We start from the raw sequence: 16,469 nt of genomic DNA on the forward strand, positions 1-16,469 counted from the left end.
GGTTTTCGAGAAGTTTTTCTCCATGGCACGGATGGATCCAGCTTTGGTGTTTTCTGAAGGACTCAACAGAATTTGACAGTGCTTCTCAGTTATATTGGAAACTGGGTTTCTATTCAAGGGTGAATCATGCCAGCTAAATCTAGGATACAAAAGGAAGAAAGAATAGGAAAAGGAACAAAAAATGTTGAGAGAGCAAAAAGAAGTCACGTGTCCCATAAACGCTGTTGGCTGAGGGCAGAGCTGTGGACTCAGTGGGTAGAGAGGGTGCGAGCTGCCTTTGCTCTTTACTTCCTACGAAGGAGCAGTCCCAGGGGCGTGGGACGTCCCCTCTGCGGTCAGACAGAAACGTTCTCCAGGATCTGAAAGCAGAAAGGGCTGTCTTTGGGAAGGTGGGCACGTTTCTAGCTGCATTACGCATCCTGGGTTCTGGCTGCAGAAACGTTGAGTCAAGAGTTTATTACAGGGTCCCCAGTTGGAACAGTTTCATTCAGTTTAGCTGGAGGATACAGAGAATCCAATTACGAAATCATTCAGACCAATCATAGGAGCAGTGGGTTTAATAGCTCCCCATTAGCTGATTGCACTCTGTGTAGCATAGATAAATGAAAAGCCATTCTTTCTGATCTTAGACAGGGATCTGTTTATTTTTTATTTAAGTCTGTTACTTGATGGATTGTCTATTTTAAGAAGCAGGTATGTCTGCATTGGGAGGAAGGAGAGGAGGCTTTGTAGAGTGCAGTTTGAAAGTTTCATCAGAGTTTACTGCAGAATTTAGAGTGTCTGAGCCCCACTATGTATCTATTTGGCTGAAGAGCAGATAAGCCTTCTGGGGGAAAGAGAAAAACTCATCCTAAGGGTAATCTGAGTTGGAGAACAGAAGCCTAGATGAAGAAGCCTGTGGCAATGCAAGAGGAAGGTTTGACTCTGAATGTGGTGTTTGGTCCAACTCACATTGCCCTTCAACTTCAGGGGCTTGTGTCTAGGACTGAGCAGTGAAGAGTGGGAGTGAAGTTTGATTTCAGCAAACCCGGGCTGAAATCCCAGCTCTCTTTGTCTTATGAGATGTGTGATCTTCAGCAAGTTCCCTTATTTCTCTGGTCCTTTCCCTTCATCTGGAAAATGTTTGGTATCATAGAAATTTCTAAAGAACCCTTAATGTGGTGCCCATCGCACACAGAAATCACTCAGTAAAGGTCATTATGATAATTATGATGATAAATGATTAATGACAAGAGTGTCATTATTATAAGCTCCAAACAGGAGGAGGAATAATACAGAAGGTAGCATATGCTGCTTTATAACCTGCATTGGGTGGAAAGGGGACCACAGCCTAAGCAGAGGGCCAGGCTCCACCTGGGTTGGAGAAGAAATGGGGAAACATGCTGGGTGGCTTTGGTCTATGGGGAGCACAGAGCCGCAGGCGAGGGTCACAGTCAATGGGGAGCCAGAACTGTGCTTCTGAGCATCCAAGCTACAACCCCTAAGAAACCCTTGCAACTATCTGGGAAGTATTGAAGGTGGGGGGCCTGACACCCACAAAGGAAGGTAGGAACAGAGTCATGGACATACTGTTTTAAAAGGGGCTTTTTTTCCCCCAATAGCTTGAAATATTTATTCATTTACTTTCCAGTTTTACTGAGCTGTAATTGACACACTGTATTAATTTAAGGTATACAACATGATTTGATGTGTGTGTATCTTACACAAGGGATTACCACCATATGTTTAGTTTAGAAATATTGTTTGAACACCCAGGCTGGCAGGGCCTGGCACCTCCAGGTGTACAAGCATCGCAGGAACACTTGAGTTCAAGTGCTCTTGGAATAACCATCATCAGAAGCAGCACACCGGGTTCTCTCCAAGAGCCCTAGCCTCCGGTCCCCGATGGAGCCGCACGGCAATATGGAGGAAATTACAGAGCATCTTGAGAAGTCAGAGGCCCACATTTCCCAGCCTCGGGAACGTAGTTATTAGAGGGTTCAAAAAGTGATCTCTAGGGCTTCCCTGGTGGCGCAGTGGTTGAGAGTCCGCCTGCCGATGCAGGGGACATGGGTTCGTGCCCCGGTCCGGGAAGATCCCACATGCCGCAGAGCAGCTGGGCCCGTGAGCCATGGCCGCTGAGCCTGCGCGTCCAGAGCTTGTGCTCTGCAACGGGAGAGGCCACAACAGTGAGACGCCCGCGTACCGCAAAAAAAAAAAAAAAAAAAAAAAAGTGATCTCTAGGGGCTTCCCTGGTGGTGCAGTGGTTGAGAATCCGCCTGCCAATGCAAGGGACACGGGTTCGAGCTCTGATCTGGGAAGATCCCACATGCCGCAGAGCAACTAAGCCCGTGCACCACAACTACTGAGCCCGTGTGCCACAACTACTGAAGCCCGCGTGCCTAGAGCCCATGCTCCGCCACAAGAGAAGCCACCGCAATGAGAAGCCCGCGCACCGCAACGAAGAGTAGACCCTGCTCACCGCAACTAGAGAAGGCCCGTGCGCAGCAACGAAGACCCAACGCAGCCAAAAATAAATAAATAAAATTTTTTTTTTTTTTAAAGTGATCTCTAGTTTCAAGAGAACAGACTGTGTCAAGGAGAAGTAAAACTCTCCAAAAACATAGCTCCTTTGGTATTCTTTCAAGTCCCCACTCAAAGACCCGCGTGCTGGAGAGATGTAGACTTCTGTCAGAGAAAGCTGAGATGGCAGAGGGGAGGCTGAAGGCACTCTAGCGTGGACGGGCCACTGTTTGTATGAGGACCGTCACATTTACAAGTGACACTGCCGCTTCTGCCAAAACGTACACTAACAATTTGGGGAAAGTCGGTAACATTGGGCTGGCCAAACAGTTTGTTTGGGCTTTGCCATAAGATGGTACGGAAAAACCCGAACGAACTTTTGGGCCAACCCAATATATTCACTCATTCCCCCAAACACTGATTGAGCGCCTACTGTTACCCAAGCCCCAGGCTTGGTGTTCATCACTTAAATGAGAACAGAGAGAGTTTCCGGAATGTCCAAGACGACCAGAGATTTAAAAGATGATGGGCCTCAAAGTTGAAAATATTATATATGTTATTTAATACGATTCAGTAACTTGGTGCTGAGAGATGTAAAGTCCCAAGACAGGGAATGGAGCTGCCTTCTCCAGTCCCCTGCTGGATTCTTCACTTTTCCTGGGTGAAGAAGCATCTCCTGTCCCCCATGATGACGGCCATTTTGATCAGTCCAGTGTGTCTCTTACCTGCGCCGTCTGATAACTGCCCTCCATTCCATTTAGAGTATCTACCCCACTCCCACCCCGAACACACACACACACACACACACACACACACACACACACACGCTTCATGAGCTCCTGGTGGGGCTCTCAATCATGAGGCTCCATTCTTCTAGGTCAGAATAGAACAGAATGGGGCACAAATGTGGCCAATCACCACACTCCCTTGGGCCAAACAGAGAGAGGGACATCCAGGGGCTGGTATGTGATTCATGAAGGGCCAATCAGATTCCTTCCTTGATATATGAAAATCAGGAGAAGAAAGTTCTCTTTGCAGTGGGGCTTGCTAAACTTGCAGAAGGCAGCTGGGGTGAAAGGCCGCCATCTTTCCAAGTCTCAAGAAGGCAGCTCATTGCAGTAGGAGCACGTGAAGCTAACAGACGAGGAGAGAGAAGATAAAAGATGGAAGGAAAGGGGAGCGCCTAGAAGCCCGGGGACAAGTTCATCATGACAGTCACCAAGGCTGAAATGAAGGAAAGAGAGGTCAGAGCAAAAGCGACTTGTCTTCTTTTTGAAGATCCCTAAGCTTGGCCCAGCTTCTGGAACACAGCAGGAGCACGATACATTGTGGTTCCATTTCCTCTCTTGTTCCTTCAGGAATTCATCTGGATCTTCTTGTTTACGTCATGCCATGGTGGCACATTCTGTCCAGGCTACTTTTTTTTTTTTTTTTTTTTTGCTGTATGTGTGCCTCTCACTGTTGTGGCCTCTCCCATTGTGGAGCACAGGCTCCGGACGCGCAGGCTCGGTGGCCATGGTCCACAGGCCCAGCCGCTCTGCAGCATGTGGGAACCTCCCGGACCAGGGCACAAACCTGTGTCCCCTGCATCAGCAGGCGGACTCCCAACCACTGCGTCACCAGGGAAGCCCTGTCCAGGCTACTTTTGATGTTAGGGTCTTGTACCCTTTGGGGAAGACATGTGGAATCTGAATAGGGACTCCATTCAGAAAACTTTATGACACATGGAGGGACTTTCTAATGTCCTATTTTTTTGCACCTCCTCCTTACCACACTATTAATATATATTAAACATACACTATACGACAAGGACTTCATTCATTCAACAAATATTAAATATGCCAACATTATTGCTATATACTTTAGACATGATCTCTCTTTTGATCCTGACACACACAAAATTATCCCATAAGGACTATAATTATACCAACATTACAGATAAGCAAACTGAGGTTTCAAATGAGTAAGTCATTTTCCCAAGTTTATAGAGATTGCTAAAATGATCAGATTCAGGACTTGAATCCACATCTGCTTCACTTCAAACATTAACTCTTTTATAACCAAAAGCATCCTGCCTCCCATCCAGTTTGGGTGTTTAGTCAGTGCCAGCCCAAGAAATGAATCATTATCATTCTTCTCACAGAAGATAATTACCCTGCAATGGGCTCTGGGGACTACAGGTGTTTGGAGAAGTCAGGAGTAAGAGAACCCAGTGCTTTAACTTGCCAAGGGGTTTCTGTTTGGGGAACCACTGACTCGCATGTTCCTGCCCCCAGGACAGTGCTGGGGAAGAGGCTTAGGCTGAGAGATCAAGGGTCACTGACGGAAGGAGATTGAGGACAGAAGCTCACTGCAGGCTGTCATCAAGAAAATATCACGGGATTCCCTCGTGGCGTAGTGGTTGAGAATCCGCCTGCTGATGCAGGGGACACGGGTTCATGCCCCGGTCCGGGAAGATCCCACATGCCGCGGAGCGGCTAGGCCCGTGAGCCATGGCCGCTGAGCCTGCGCGTCCGGAGCCTGTGCTCCGCAATGGGAGAGACCACAACAGTGAGAGGCCCACGTACCGTAAAAAAAAAAAAAAGAAAGAAAATATCACATTTAAAGATGAAACAGCCCCTTTCACTGGAGCATCTGTTTTGTCTCTTGGGTCTTCAAACATTACATTTACTCATTTTAATACCATGGCTCCAACCGATGTTCTGTGTGAGATCACACATGGAGGAATTAAACTAATTTGAGATTACACGCCCACTGCCCTTTCCTAGGAAGAGCGTCTTCTTGTTTCTAATTAAACGTTTTCTTCTGACAAATGCCAAGATGCCAAAAAAGATCCCTATGAAGAATAAGAAGTGGCAGCAACTTGGGGTCACGGGGGCGCTATTTCCCATGTCTGGGTGAGCTTTGTTGTTGGCGCTGAATGTCAGTGATTTGCCCAAAGGTCGTGGGATTTTGGGTTCTTCTGGATGAGTGTGAACCAAACTCCAGAGGCTGGGCTGTTTTGCACACCCAGCTATCAGAGAAATCTGTGCTGCTACCCCCAAATGAGTGCGCGCAGAGCTGGTGTTAGGGTAGCAATACATTCAGTCCAAATCCATTCACAACCCTGGGCATAAGACTCAAAAGCCAGCACCCTACTCCCTGCTGCCCACGTAGTTTGGTGGGAGATTATCAGGACAGGGAATGGGAGGATGGGGTCATCATGTCCCAGTTCTGTCTTTTGCAGCCCCGGTAACAGAGGAAGGAAAATAACTTTTACTGAGTGCCCACTATGTGCAAGGAGCAGTGAGGACTTTCACAGCCTCTCAGCCAGTCTTCATAACAATACCAAAAAGAGGGTGTTATTACCAACGTGAGGATACGGACAAGGTGAAAGTGCTGTCTGCCTACCGTCACACAGCCATGGGTGAGGTAGGGTTAGGGTAAGAACTCAGATCTGTTGTAGCTTCTCACTCTTTACACTTCATCTCAGAGTCCCTTTTCCTTAGCAAGTAAAGATGATAAACTCATGGGTGAGCGGCAGATGAAAAATGACGAGGATGATAGGCTTTATTGCTACAAAGATGCTGCCGGTGGAGGGTAGAGTGAGCTTGAGTATCAGTCATCACTCCCTTTGCCCATCATGAGCCACTGTCATTGGCTTCTGTCTAATTAAGATCAGGCTGCTGTTTATGGGAACCTGCTCTATGTCAGATGTCCTATAACATGGTCTACATTTCCTTTTTGAATGAAATAGAAGACACACTGATTCTGGGCTTCCTTTCTTCCTCGAATTGCTGGGGAGACAGAAAGTCCATTCCATTATTGGATCAAGAGCAAACATTGCCACCATCACCAGCCCTCTCCAGGGAGGACACAGATAATGGGAAAACGCAAACTTCGATGAATAAGAAAGACCCCAGAAGCAGCATCTCTACCTTCTCGTCACCAAACGGGGCTCAGTGTGACTCAGCAGAGTCATCCTTTCCTATCAAGTCCTCATGGCCCCATCCAACACAGGTGACTCAGAACACTTTATTCCAGTCTCTGTGCCATGCTGGCTCCTGGCTCGGGTCTTGAGACCCTCCAAGCAATTTCTCAGTTTTACAAACATCTGTGTCACTTAACCTCATACACTCCATTTGTTTATTTGAATAAACTCAGGGAAGATCATATTGGCCGTATTTCATTGGATTGGCCTTGTCAGGGACACTTTAATGCTGTGTGGTTTGGTAACATCCTGCACTCAAGTTGCCAATGTAGCCATAGCCCAATGGAGGCCACAGGGGCAGAGGAAGGAACTCAGTGTCTTGAGTGATGATTATATCGAATCAGCATGGGTGTTCTGGGTCAACAGCCGTAGCAGTGTGATCCTAGGTGGGTCCCAAAAGCATCCCAGACCACAGAAATGGACAGAAAGTGAATGTGGTTCAGAAGCACAATGGCCAGTTTGGGAGACAAGATGGCACCATGCAATTTTGAGTCTTATCAGCTATACTTCAAATCAGTCAAATGCATCCATGGTTCTTTCTCTGTAGTTCCGATTCTGGTCTTTGTGTCTGTCTGCCTCTCTCTGTCTCTTGGTCTTTCATTGTCTCTCTGTCCACTGTGCCTTTGTCACTGCGTCTCTCTGATAATCAGACTCCCACATGTAAAGAGTCCAGGAACAAGACAGACTTGGATTTTTATACTGCTCATCCACTTAAGAGTTTGTGATCTTAACTTGTCTCTGAATGTCAGTTTCCCCATTGTTAAAATGGAGATCGTAACATTGACCTTGCTGAGTTGCCATTAGGATGAAATGAAACAAAGAGTGTATAGCAGGCAGTTCAGTTGCTGGCTCCTAACAAGTGCCCAATAGATATGAGTTCCCTCCCCGTCTCCAGTGCACTTTACCCTCATGATATATTAGGATCCTACCAATCTGTTGGCTTTCCTCTAGCGTGGCCTGCCCTCGGCCCATTTTCAGATCAGCCAATGGAGCCATTGGCTGATGGCTGCAACTATTTTTCATCCAGTTGGTCTCATTCCAGCAGTTTCATGTGGCCTCTTGCTGTAAATCAGTCTGGGAAAATAAATGTCCCCAGTCCATTAGTGCCTTTCCACCACAAGCCAATTTGAGCCACAAAACAGACCAGCTTCTTAATGGCCACTTAAATACATTCCTGCAGCCCAGTCTGGAGACCCTCAGCCTCAAATCCCACCAGCTCCTGTCCAAAAGAACCTCCACTGTTACAAGACTGCTGGCAGCAAAGGCATAGATCAGACCCTTAACACCTGCGGGGGGGCAGGGCGGGGGAGACCACAATCCCTGGTTTGCCTAGAACGGTTCCAGTTTGTCCCCGCTATCCCAGAGTAATTACTAGCAGTGTTCTTTCACTCTCCAAAGAGTGCTGGTCTGAATGGTAGACTATAAAAGGTATCTATGGAAACCAAGAATAATAGTTTATAGTAATAATAATAATGTCTAGCATTCATTGATCCCTTGCTCTGTGCCACGCATCACCATAAAGGTCCTGATGCACCGTGGGCTCAATGTGACTCAGCAGAAACCCCCTTACAGCACTCTGAAGGGAGGTGCTATTATTATCTCCATTTTATAGAGCAGGAAGCTGAAGTTTAGAGCAGTAGGCGACGCGGTCAAGGTCAACCAGTGTAGAGGGCGCTGGTTGTGCCCCACTCAGATCCCTTTTACTGGGCAGTGCACCCATCCTCCGGCTGCTGGGAGAGCTGGCTGCTCAGAGCTCAGAGCAGTCCCCGTCCCCTCTTCCACGGGGAACAGAGGCTCCACGTCCCCCCTTGGAAAGCAGCCCAGAGCCCAGAACCGACTGATGACAGGGGCTGGGGGGTGCGTGGCCCAGAAGGCTTCCCCCATTGCTACAAGGTCAGATTGACTCTATGGTACAACTCATGCTCCAGAACCCGTGGTGGGGTCCAGCTGAGACCCAGCTCTTGCTTGGCTACTTCCCCAGCCCCATCCTGCTTCCCTTGCTCCCAGTCTCCCGAGAGCACCTCTTACATCAGCCACTTCAAAAAGCATCCCTGTCCCAGGCTCTGCCTCCAGGGGACCAGTCCTAGGATAGCCAGTTAGCAGGTGGCTGAGCTGGGACTCATGTCTAGGAAGGTCTCACTCTTCATCACTAAGCAGATGTGATATAACACTGCCTATATTATACATCTCCAAGTCATCAAGTCTCCAGGAAGTATGTCGTACAGGCATAGGTATGACAACAGTCACAACAACTACCGTTTACTTAGTGCCAGCTTTGGGCCTCTTTCCTGCATCTGATCCTCTCAACACCATGATGTTCATTTCAGTATCCCCATTTTGCAGCTGAGGCACAAAAATCTTGGAGAAGTTAAGAGAGATGCTCACCGAGGTTACAGGGATACATCTTTCTCCAAAGGCCAGGCACTTTTTCCCCTCGGCCAGTTAAATCGCTTGCTGTGTAAATTGTTCACTGAACGGTAGATGAAACAGATTCCCCATTAAAGTTGATGCTCTGGCAACAATTTAGATGGAAGACTGGGCTATCCCTCCCACCCTGCACACCCCGCAGTGGTTCTTTCTCAGCTGCGTTTGACCATCAAGCCTCCACTTTGGGGGGAAAGCTGTATTACTCTGGGAATGGCCAGAGAATGTTTCCTTAAGCCAGACATAAACAGATCAAAGGAGCCATATTCACTGAAGAAAAGAAAGAAAGCAAGCTTATGTGCCAAAGGTCCGGAGAAGTAAATTACATATCTTGTGGCTTTTCCACAGAGGGAGACAAAATAGAATAAAAGGAAAACAGCAGAGCTTTAAGGAGAAACAAACCAGGATTCAAATCCTATCTCTACTACCTGTGTGATGTTTTAGCAAATTACCAAACATCTCCAGGCCTCAGTTTGCTCTACCATAATACCTGCTGCGTTAGACCACAGATGAGACAGGTAAATGAGATAAAATATGTATTTCCCCCAGCCTCTTCCCTTCCATTTCCATAAAATTTATACAGTAACCAACTTGGACCCTCATTCCAGGTCTGAATACCACTAGTTCAGATAAACTAGGCTTTATTCTCTAGCAAAAAGCATATCCTATTTGATGATAAAAGGTTTACATTAGAAATAGAGAATGAGGGGCTTCCCTGGTGGCGCAGTGGTTGAGAGTCCGCCTGCCGATGCAGGGGACACAGGTTCGTGTCCCGGTCCGGGAAGATCCCACATGCCGCGGAGCGGCTGGGCCCGTGAGCCATGGCCGCTGAGCCTGTGCGTCCGGAGCCTGTGCTCCGCAACGGGAGAGGACACAACAGTGAGAGGCCCGCGTACCACAAAAAAAAAAAAAAAAATAGAGAATGAGAGAGAGAGAGGGAGAACAGATAAGAGGGAAGCCTTCATCCAGGAGGCAATCAGCTGATTCATAAAACTACAGAATGAGTCATCCTGGCTCCAAGGCTAAACTTACAATCAATGGGCATCTTTGGCCAGCCAATCCTAACCTAGTGGACAAAGAAGGGCCCAGCAGGCAATCCTCACAGATTCCAGTCCCCCCTTGCAAAACCGATTATCTCTGCTTCCAGCTTGGGGAAATGAAACTCAATCTGGGCCTTTGCAATACTGTATCCCAAATCCGCCCCCTCATCCCCCATGGCTAGCTAGCTTTCTGAACAACTGGGGTGGGGGATATGCAGTGATTCCAGTGTGTGTGTGTGTGTGTGTGTGTGTGTGTGTGTGTGTGTGTGTGTGTGTGTGTGTGTGTGTGTGTGTGTGTGTGTGTGTGTGTGTGTGTGTGTGTGTGTGTGTGTGTGTGTGTGTGTACGGCTCCAGTGAAAAACAGGCTTCAGTGTCTGGCTTTGAAAATCAATCTCCCGGCCTTCATCTTGACAGTTATTATTTCCAAATGCTTCAGATCCTCTCAGCATTTATGCAGTAAGCAAAAGGCTGGAGAACCCAGACCTATTTGCCCTGCAGATGACAATCTTTTCTCTTAAAAAGTAGCTTCAACATTTTCACTCTCTGAAAATACACTCTGACAAAGAGTCCTAGAACCCAGTCCTCAATTTGAATGGAGGGTCATAAATTACACACACACACACACACACACAGTATTTTTGATAGGTGGTTTAGGAAGGAGAGTTATCAATACACCGTTTTAATGTTACTAGATAGACATTCTTCCACCAGCAAGTGAAGAAAAATAATGACTCAACAATCCCCCTCCAGGCGTCTTTCCTCCATCTATTCATCCCGCAGTAACTTAGTCACTCAGCAAGAGCTTATTCAGGATATACTGGGTGCCAAGCTCTGCGCTGGGCACTGGGAATTTATTGGTGAGCAGGGCAGAGGTAAGCTCTGCCTTCTGGGATCAGCCAGCTTGGTTCAGCAAGAGTTAACAGAATAGAACTGTATAGGATCCCCCAGTTGGCCAGAGCCTTGTCCCCTGCCCTGAATTTCCCAGGGAGAGGCCCCTGTGTTTAGAGTCAAACATGACCAGCCCCATATGTGATGAGTGAGCCAGAGAGCAGCGACCGCCTCTCTCCAGCCTCCTTCCAGTCTGGCGAATGAAACCTGCGTCTGCTCTCAAAGCGGCAGAGGGGAGGGGAAGCTCCTTTGCCTTTTTCTTGACTCTAGATTGTTCCCAGATTCTGAGTTTGGGGGTCTAACCTGGGAACCGGTGAGCTGGCTGCTGCTTTTAGGGAGCAGTGTCTCTTGGGGGCTTTAAAAAACCGCGATGGGAAGGGATGGGCCCATCTCACCGTGCTAACAGCAACTTACCCTGAAAAGCTTCCCACGCTGCTGCGTGGACAACTCAAGAGTGGTGGTCCAGTGAACCCTCGGGTGAGCCCTCCCTCCCCAGAATTCCAAGGAAATGACCATATAGTAACAGCACAAGAGAGGCTTAAACACTCCAGGAGGAATCCCAACCGGTTCGGGGGGGGTGGGGGGGGTGGGGGGAGGGGAGGGGAGGAGGGGGGCGGCGGGGGAGGGGGAAGGGAGGAGGGGGGCGGCGGGGGAGGGGGAAGGGAGGAGGGGGGCGGCGGGGGAGGGGGAAGGGAGGAGGGAGGCGGCAGTCTGAAGTTCCCTGGGGAGGAGTGGGGACTAGACGGGTACTCAGATTGCTGAGCTCCTCCTGAGACGGCAGCGGGAGTTAGGAGAAGATTCCGTTGTTTTGTTTGTTTGTGTCATCCCTCTTCAGAGAAACACAGAAGATGCTTGTGGGGAAAGAGGGGTGATGAAGTAGCAGTCTTGGCCTCACCCCTCACGGGGCTTAGATGCTGGGTACCTAGGATGCTTCCCAGTTCCTCTCCCCGTATCAGACCACAAGGACGGGAGTGTGCAGCGGTGAGGAGGAAGGACGCATTTCCCCAGCCCCGCACTCCGTCCCCAGCCCCACCAGGACAATAGCACAGAGACTGAAAAGATCCAGTATCAAATCCTGGCCATGCCACTTAGTGGCGGCCGAATGATCTTGGGCAAATCACTCTCCGAGCCCTGGTTGCCGCACCTGTAATGGGGGACAATGATGGTACCTAACTCACTGGGTCCCAGGAAGTATTAAATAAGATCGCTCACATAAAACTCTAAAAAACGAAAGCTCGTACACAGTAAGCCGACGGTTATTTTTTAAGCATGTTGTCGTCAAACCCCCTCTCCTGGCAGCTGAGCTGTCCTACCCCACGGAGAGCTTCCGCGGCGCAATCTTCCAGACCCTGAGCGCGGGGCGCCACATCGACCCTTCCCCTCTCACAGGCTCCTCCGGTCACCCCCAGATCCGGCTTGGGGAGGGCGAGGGCCGCCTCTCAGCATCCTCCCCAGCATCAGCTGGCCCAGGGCCTCGGGGAGGCTCTGAGACCCGGGTGAGGGCGCGGAGGGGGGTGTCCACGGAGGCTCTCCCCCCACCTGCTCCCCGGAGCACTGAGCGCGCAAAGAGAGAAAAAGAGAGAAAGGCGCGGATACTGGACCAGGCTTTGACGCGGATCTTGACCTCGCCGTCCTGCGGCTCGGGCATGGCCTTCCTGGTGACCCGCAGCTTGTTGAGCCCCCCGAAGCCGGCCAGCACCACGGCGCGCATCTCCTGGGCGTCCCCGAGGCGGTGAGAGCCGCCGCCGCCCTCCGCCGGCTCCTTGACTGCCTCCTTCTCGATCATTTGCTCCGTCTCCTCCGCCTTCTCCACGCCTTCCTTGGCCATGGCGCGCGCGGGCGCGGGGCGCACGGGCTGCAGCGGCTAAGGCGCGGGGGGCTCGGGGCTCCTCTCCCGCGGGTTCCTCCTGTTGAATGTGGGATGCTCAGCGGTGCAATGGCTGCAGCCTCTGCGAGCAGCGCCGCGGTCCACAGCCTCCGCCGTAATCCTCCCAAGAGCCGCGCCCCTGTCCGCCCCACCTCGCTCCCCACCGCTCTTCCCTGCCCGATCAAAGCCTCAACTCCAGTTTCTCAACCAGTGTCAAATCAAGCTCTTGATCGTAGACCCAGAGTCCAGATTTGCCCCAAACTCATGAGTTAAACATGCAGAGAGGACGCCTTGCCCTCCGCTGTGGGCGCAATACTTCGTTATATACGGCGCAGGCTGGGCGCCTTGAAATGGACAGAGATGAATGTCTGGGTCTGGAGGATGCCTCCCCGCCCCAAGGTTGCCTCCTCTCCCAGCGACATGAGGGGGCGGGCGGGATAGACTGGAAATGGTGCTTTTTCCCAAACCATCAGTCCCAGCTAGAAGAGAGGAGAGGTTCTGGAAGCTGGAAACTAGAAATCCCTCTCGCTGCCCCGAGGAGTCCAAATCCAGGGTCTTCGCACTCAGGACCTCCAGGGTTATCGCGGATGCTCTCTACGGCATCGCCAGGAGCATCTTCAGATGGCTAATTCTCACTACCCGCACCATTTGGGGCCGTTAAAGAGGCTCCAAAAAGAATTCAGTACCAGAAAGCGGTCCTGTACTTGATTTGACCTCCCCCCCAGAAGATCAGATCAGTGTGCACCCCTCCGCAACACAGTCATGTACACACACACACACACACACACACGTATGTGTGTGTGCACGCGCAGCAATAACTGGCTTTTTGTCTTTTGTTATCGAGGCCTTTGAAAAAGAGCTCACGGGAAAATCTTAGATTTTTTTTTTTTAAGGAAAAAAAATGGGGGATTGCCTTACAGCAGTTTAAGGAAAGATGCAGTTGAGGAGTGATAGGTGTATATTCTAGTTACTGTGCAACCACAGCCAGCCTTGGGATCTTGGATGACTCATTCAGTCTTTCAAGCCTCTGCTTCCTCATCCATAAAATGGGTACATTAATTTTGTTTATTTGCATTGTTCTAATTGCTGGGCTGGACATGACTTTCGATAACTCACGGTCCTTACCTTTGAGGAGCTCATTCTCAGAGTGCGAGGCAGGGAGGACACAGTCAGCAAATAGACAGGACACAACGAATAGTGTCAGTGCCTCTTCTCCCTCGGCCTCTCTGCTTCAATGCCCTGGCCTTCTATTCCTCAAAAAGAGTATTAGGTTCCCTCCTACCCGCTGTTGTCTCCAAGCCTGGAATGTATGTCCCACCTCCTTGTGTTAATTCTTAGTTCACTCTCAACTCAAACCCATTCCTAGTGAGAAGCTCCCCAACCCCAGGGTATGTTGGCTGTCCTGTATGGTAAACTCTCATGACAGTTTGTAACAAACTTTTATATGATTACCTGTTAATGTCTTTCCCTTTTCCAGCTGTGGTCTTCATGTGAGCAGGAGCTATTTCTGCATTTATCCAGCATGGTTTCCCCGGGAGGTTAACACGTGATTGGTACATAGTAGAATATACTCAGAAAAATGCTTGTTGAATGAATGAATGAGTTTGTGAATGCAGATGCTACCGTGGGAACCCAGAGGAGGGTACAGTTGAAGAAGACCTCAGAGAGTGGGGGACTTGAGCCAGACCTTGAAGATGAGCCAGATTCCTCAAGCGGGTGATCTCAAGCACCTTCAAACACATGGAAAGGTGACAGGTGATAGGACTTTTGGGAAGACACTGCCTCATTCTACGTGAGCTGAGCATTGGCTCTGTTTGGCAGTCACTGGAGACTAGGCTGAAAGGTTGGTAGGCACCAGCTTTTGAGGATTTTTACATACTGTATTATAAAATTTAGGACATAATCATGGAGGCAATGGGCATCACTGAAGGCTTGAAAAACAAAAACAAGGAAATGGCATCACCAGACTGCATTTCAGGATAACAACTTTGGCAGTAAGGGGGTGATGGTTTAGAGGATACAGTTACTGGAAGCGTGGAGATCAGTTAGAGACTAGACAGACAAAAATCAATAAATCCATCAGTAAATAAGAGGCTCAACTGAGGCAATGGCTGTGAGGTGGAAAAGAGGAGATTAGAAGGAAGCTGAATAGACAAGGTGTGGCTAGTGAATTAAACATTTTATTGTAAACCCAATTGTCCAAATTATTAAGCCTGTTGACATTGTAAGATAATAACGTTGAGGCTGGATTCTACCCTGAAACAAAAATTGTTTTTTCATAAATTTATTTATTTATTTAATTTTGGCTGCATTGGGTCTTCGCTGCTATGCATGGGGTTTCTCTGGTTGCGGCGAGCGGGGGCTACTCTTCATTGGTGTGTGTGCTTCTCATTGCGGTGGCTTCTCTTGTTGCCGAGCACAGGCTCTATGTGCGCGGGCTTCAGTAGTTGCAGCGTGCGGGCTCAGTAGCTGTGGCTCACGGGCTCTAGAGTGCAGGCTCAGTAGCTGTGGTGCACGGGCTTAGTTGCTCCGCGGCATGTGGGATCTTCCCGGACCAGGTCTCGAACCTGTGTCCCCTGCATTGGCCGGCAGATTCTTAACCACTGCTCCACCAGGGAAGTCCCTGAAACAAGAATTTGAGTGCTAGTGGTTTATTTTGGAGGTAATCCCAGGAAGCTTCCATCAGGAAGTCAGAAAATGAGCAGGGAAGCAATAGAAACCAACATAGGGTGTGTTACCACGGGGACAAATGGGGCTCAAACCCAGAGACAGTGTGGAACAAGCCTTAGAGCTATCCCTCCCAAGGAGTAAGGAAATGGGTATTTTTAAACTAAGTTTTCTGCTGATTGAACAGCTAAAGGCTGTTCCTGGAAGTGTTAACTCCCTGGCACTTCCAGCCTGCTCCAGGTACCTGGGCTGAGATGCCCCAGTCAGGATGCTCTCAGTAAGAAGCCATCACCTTAGACAGGGAATGGTGAGTTCAAAGGGGATATGGACTTGGCGCTGACAACATCTGCAAGGTGTGGTATTGTTTTGGGGGTGACTACTCTTCTAGGCACTTTAGGTACGTTTTGTAATTTGATTCTCAGAATAACCTTATTAGGTAAGCATCATTATTCCTACTTTACAGAAGAGGAAACCGAGTCTTAACATGGTGAATTATCCTGCTCAAAGGAACACAGTGACTGTGGTGTGATACACAACTGACACCAAATGGATGCTCTTGACATGTCACCACGCATGTTTATTTGGATGGGTCAAATGAGTCATTCCCCCTGATTGGTAATACTCCATGGCATTTTTGCTGTCCTTTTCCCCTTTATTGGCTTCCTAATATTTCTGTCCCACTAAGATCCCTTGCCTTGATTCTGAGGGTTTTCCTTTAGCAACAGAAAGTTAATCTACTTTGCACTCAGCACACAGCATGTTTAAGAGAAAGTGTTTGCCTTATAGTATGTTAAAAGGAATATAATTACTTCCTCCAAGGGAATCTTCTGGCTGTTTACAAACCCCAGATTATAATTGGTTTGCAGCCGATTGTGACAACAACTAAGAGGAAACACACCACAATCTGTGCTGCTTGGGGAGGAATACCTTCCTCTGAGTCTTATATACCACCATTTGGATCATTAAGTATTCCCAAATCTTCTCCTGTCTGGTGGAATATGACAAGTGCCATGCGGCAAGGCATCTCTCCAAATAAGCACAATAAATCTATGTTCAATTTATAAAATTGATTCCCTGGGCATTAGCTCATTTAGAGCTTCAGTGGTGAAAT

At 48.9% G+C, this 16,469-nt stretch overlaps 1 protein-coding gene across 1 annotated transcript in view; it reads right to left on the reverse strand.

The window, feature by feature from the left end:
* Positions 1–12,652, reverse strand: part of VAT1L (vesicle amine transport 1 like) — a gene marked incomplete at both ends in the record, with an annotated part of 151,262 nt that extends 138,610 nt beyond the window's left edge. The window contains one exon of the mRNA XM_079723869.1: positions 12,426–12,652. Within this exon, the coding sequence (XP_079579995.1) occupies positions 12,426–12,652 (227 nt within the window). The remainder of the gene's footprint in view (positions 1–12,425) is intronic.
* Between the last annotated feature and the right edge of the window lie 3,817 nt (positions 12,653–16,469).

Source organism: Hyperoodon ampullatus, assembly GCF_949752795.1.
Source record: "Hyperoodon ampullatus genome assembly, chromosome: 18".
NCBI classification, from domain to species: domain Eukaryota; kingdom Metazoa; phylum Chordata; class Mammalia; order Artiodactyla; family Ziphiidae; genus Hyperoodon; species Hyperoodon ampullatus.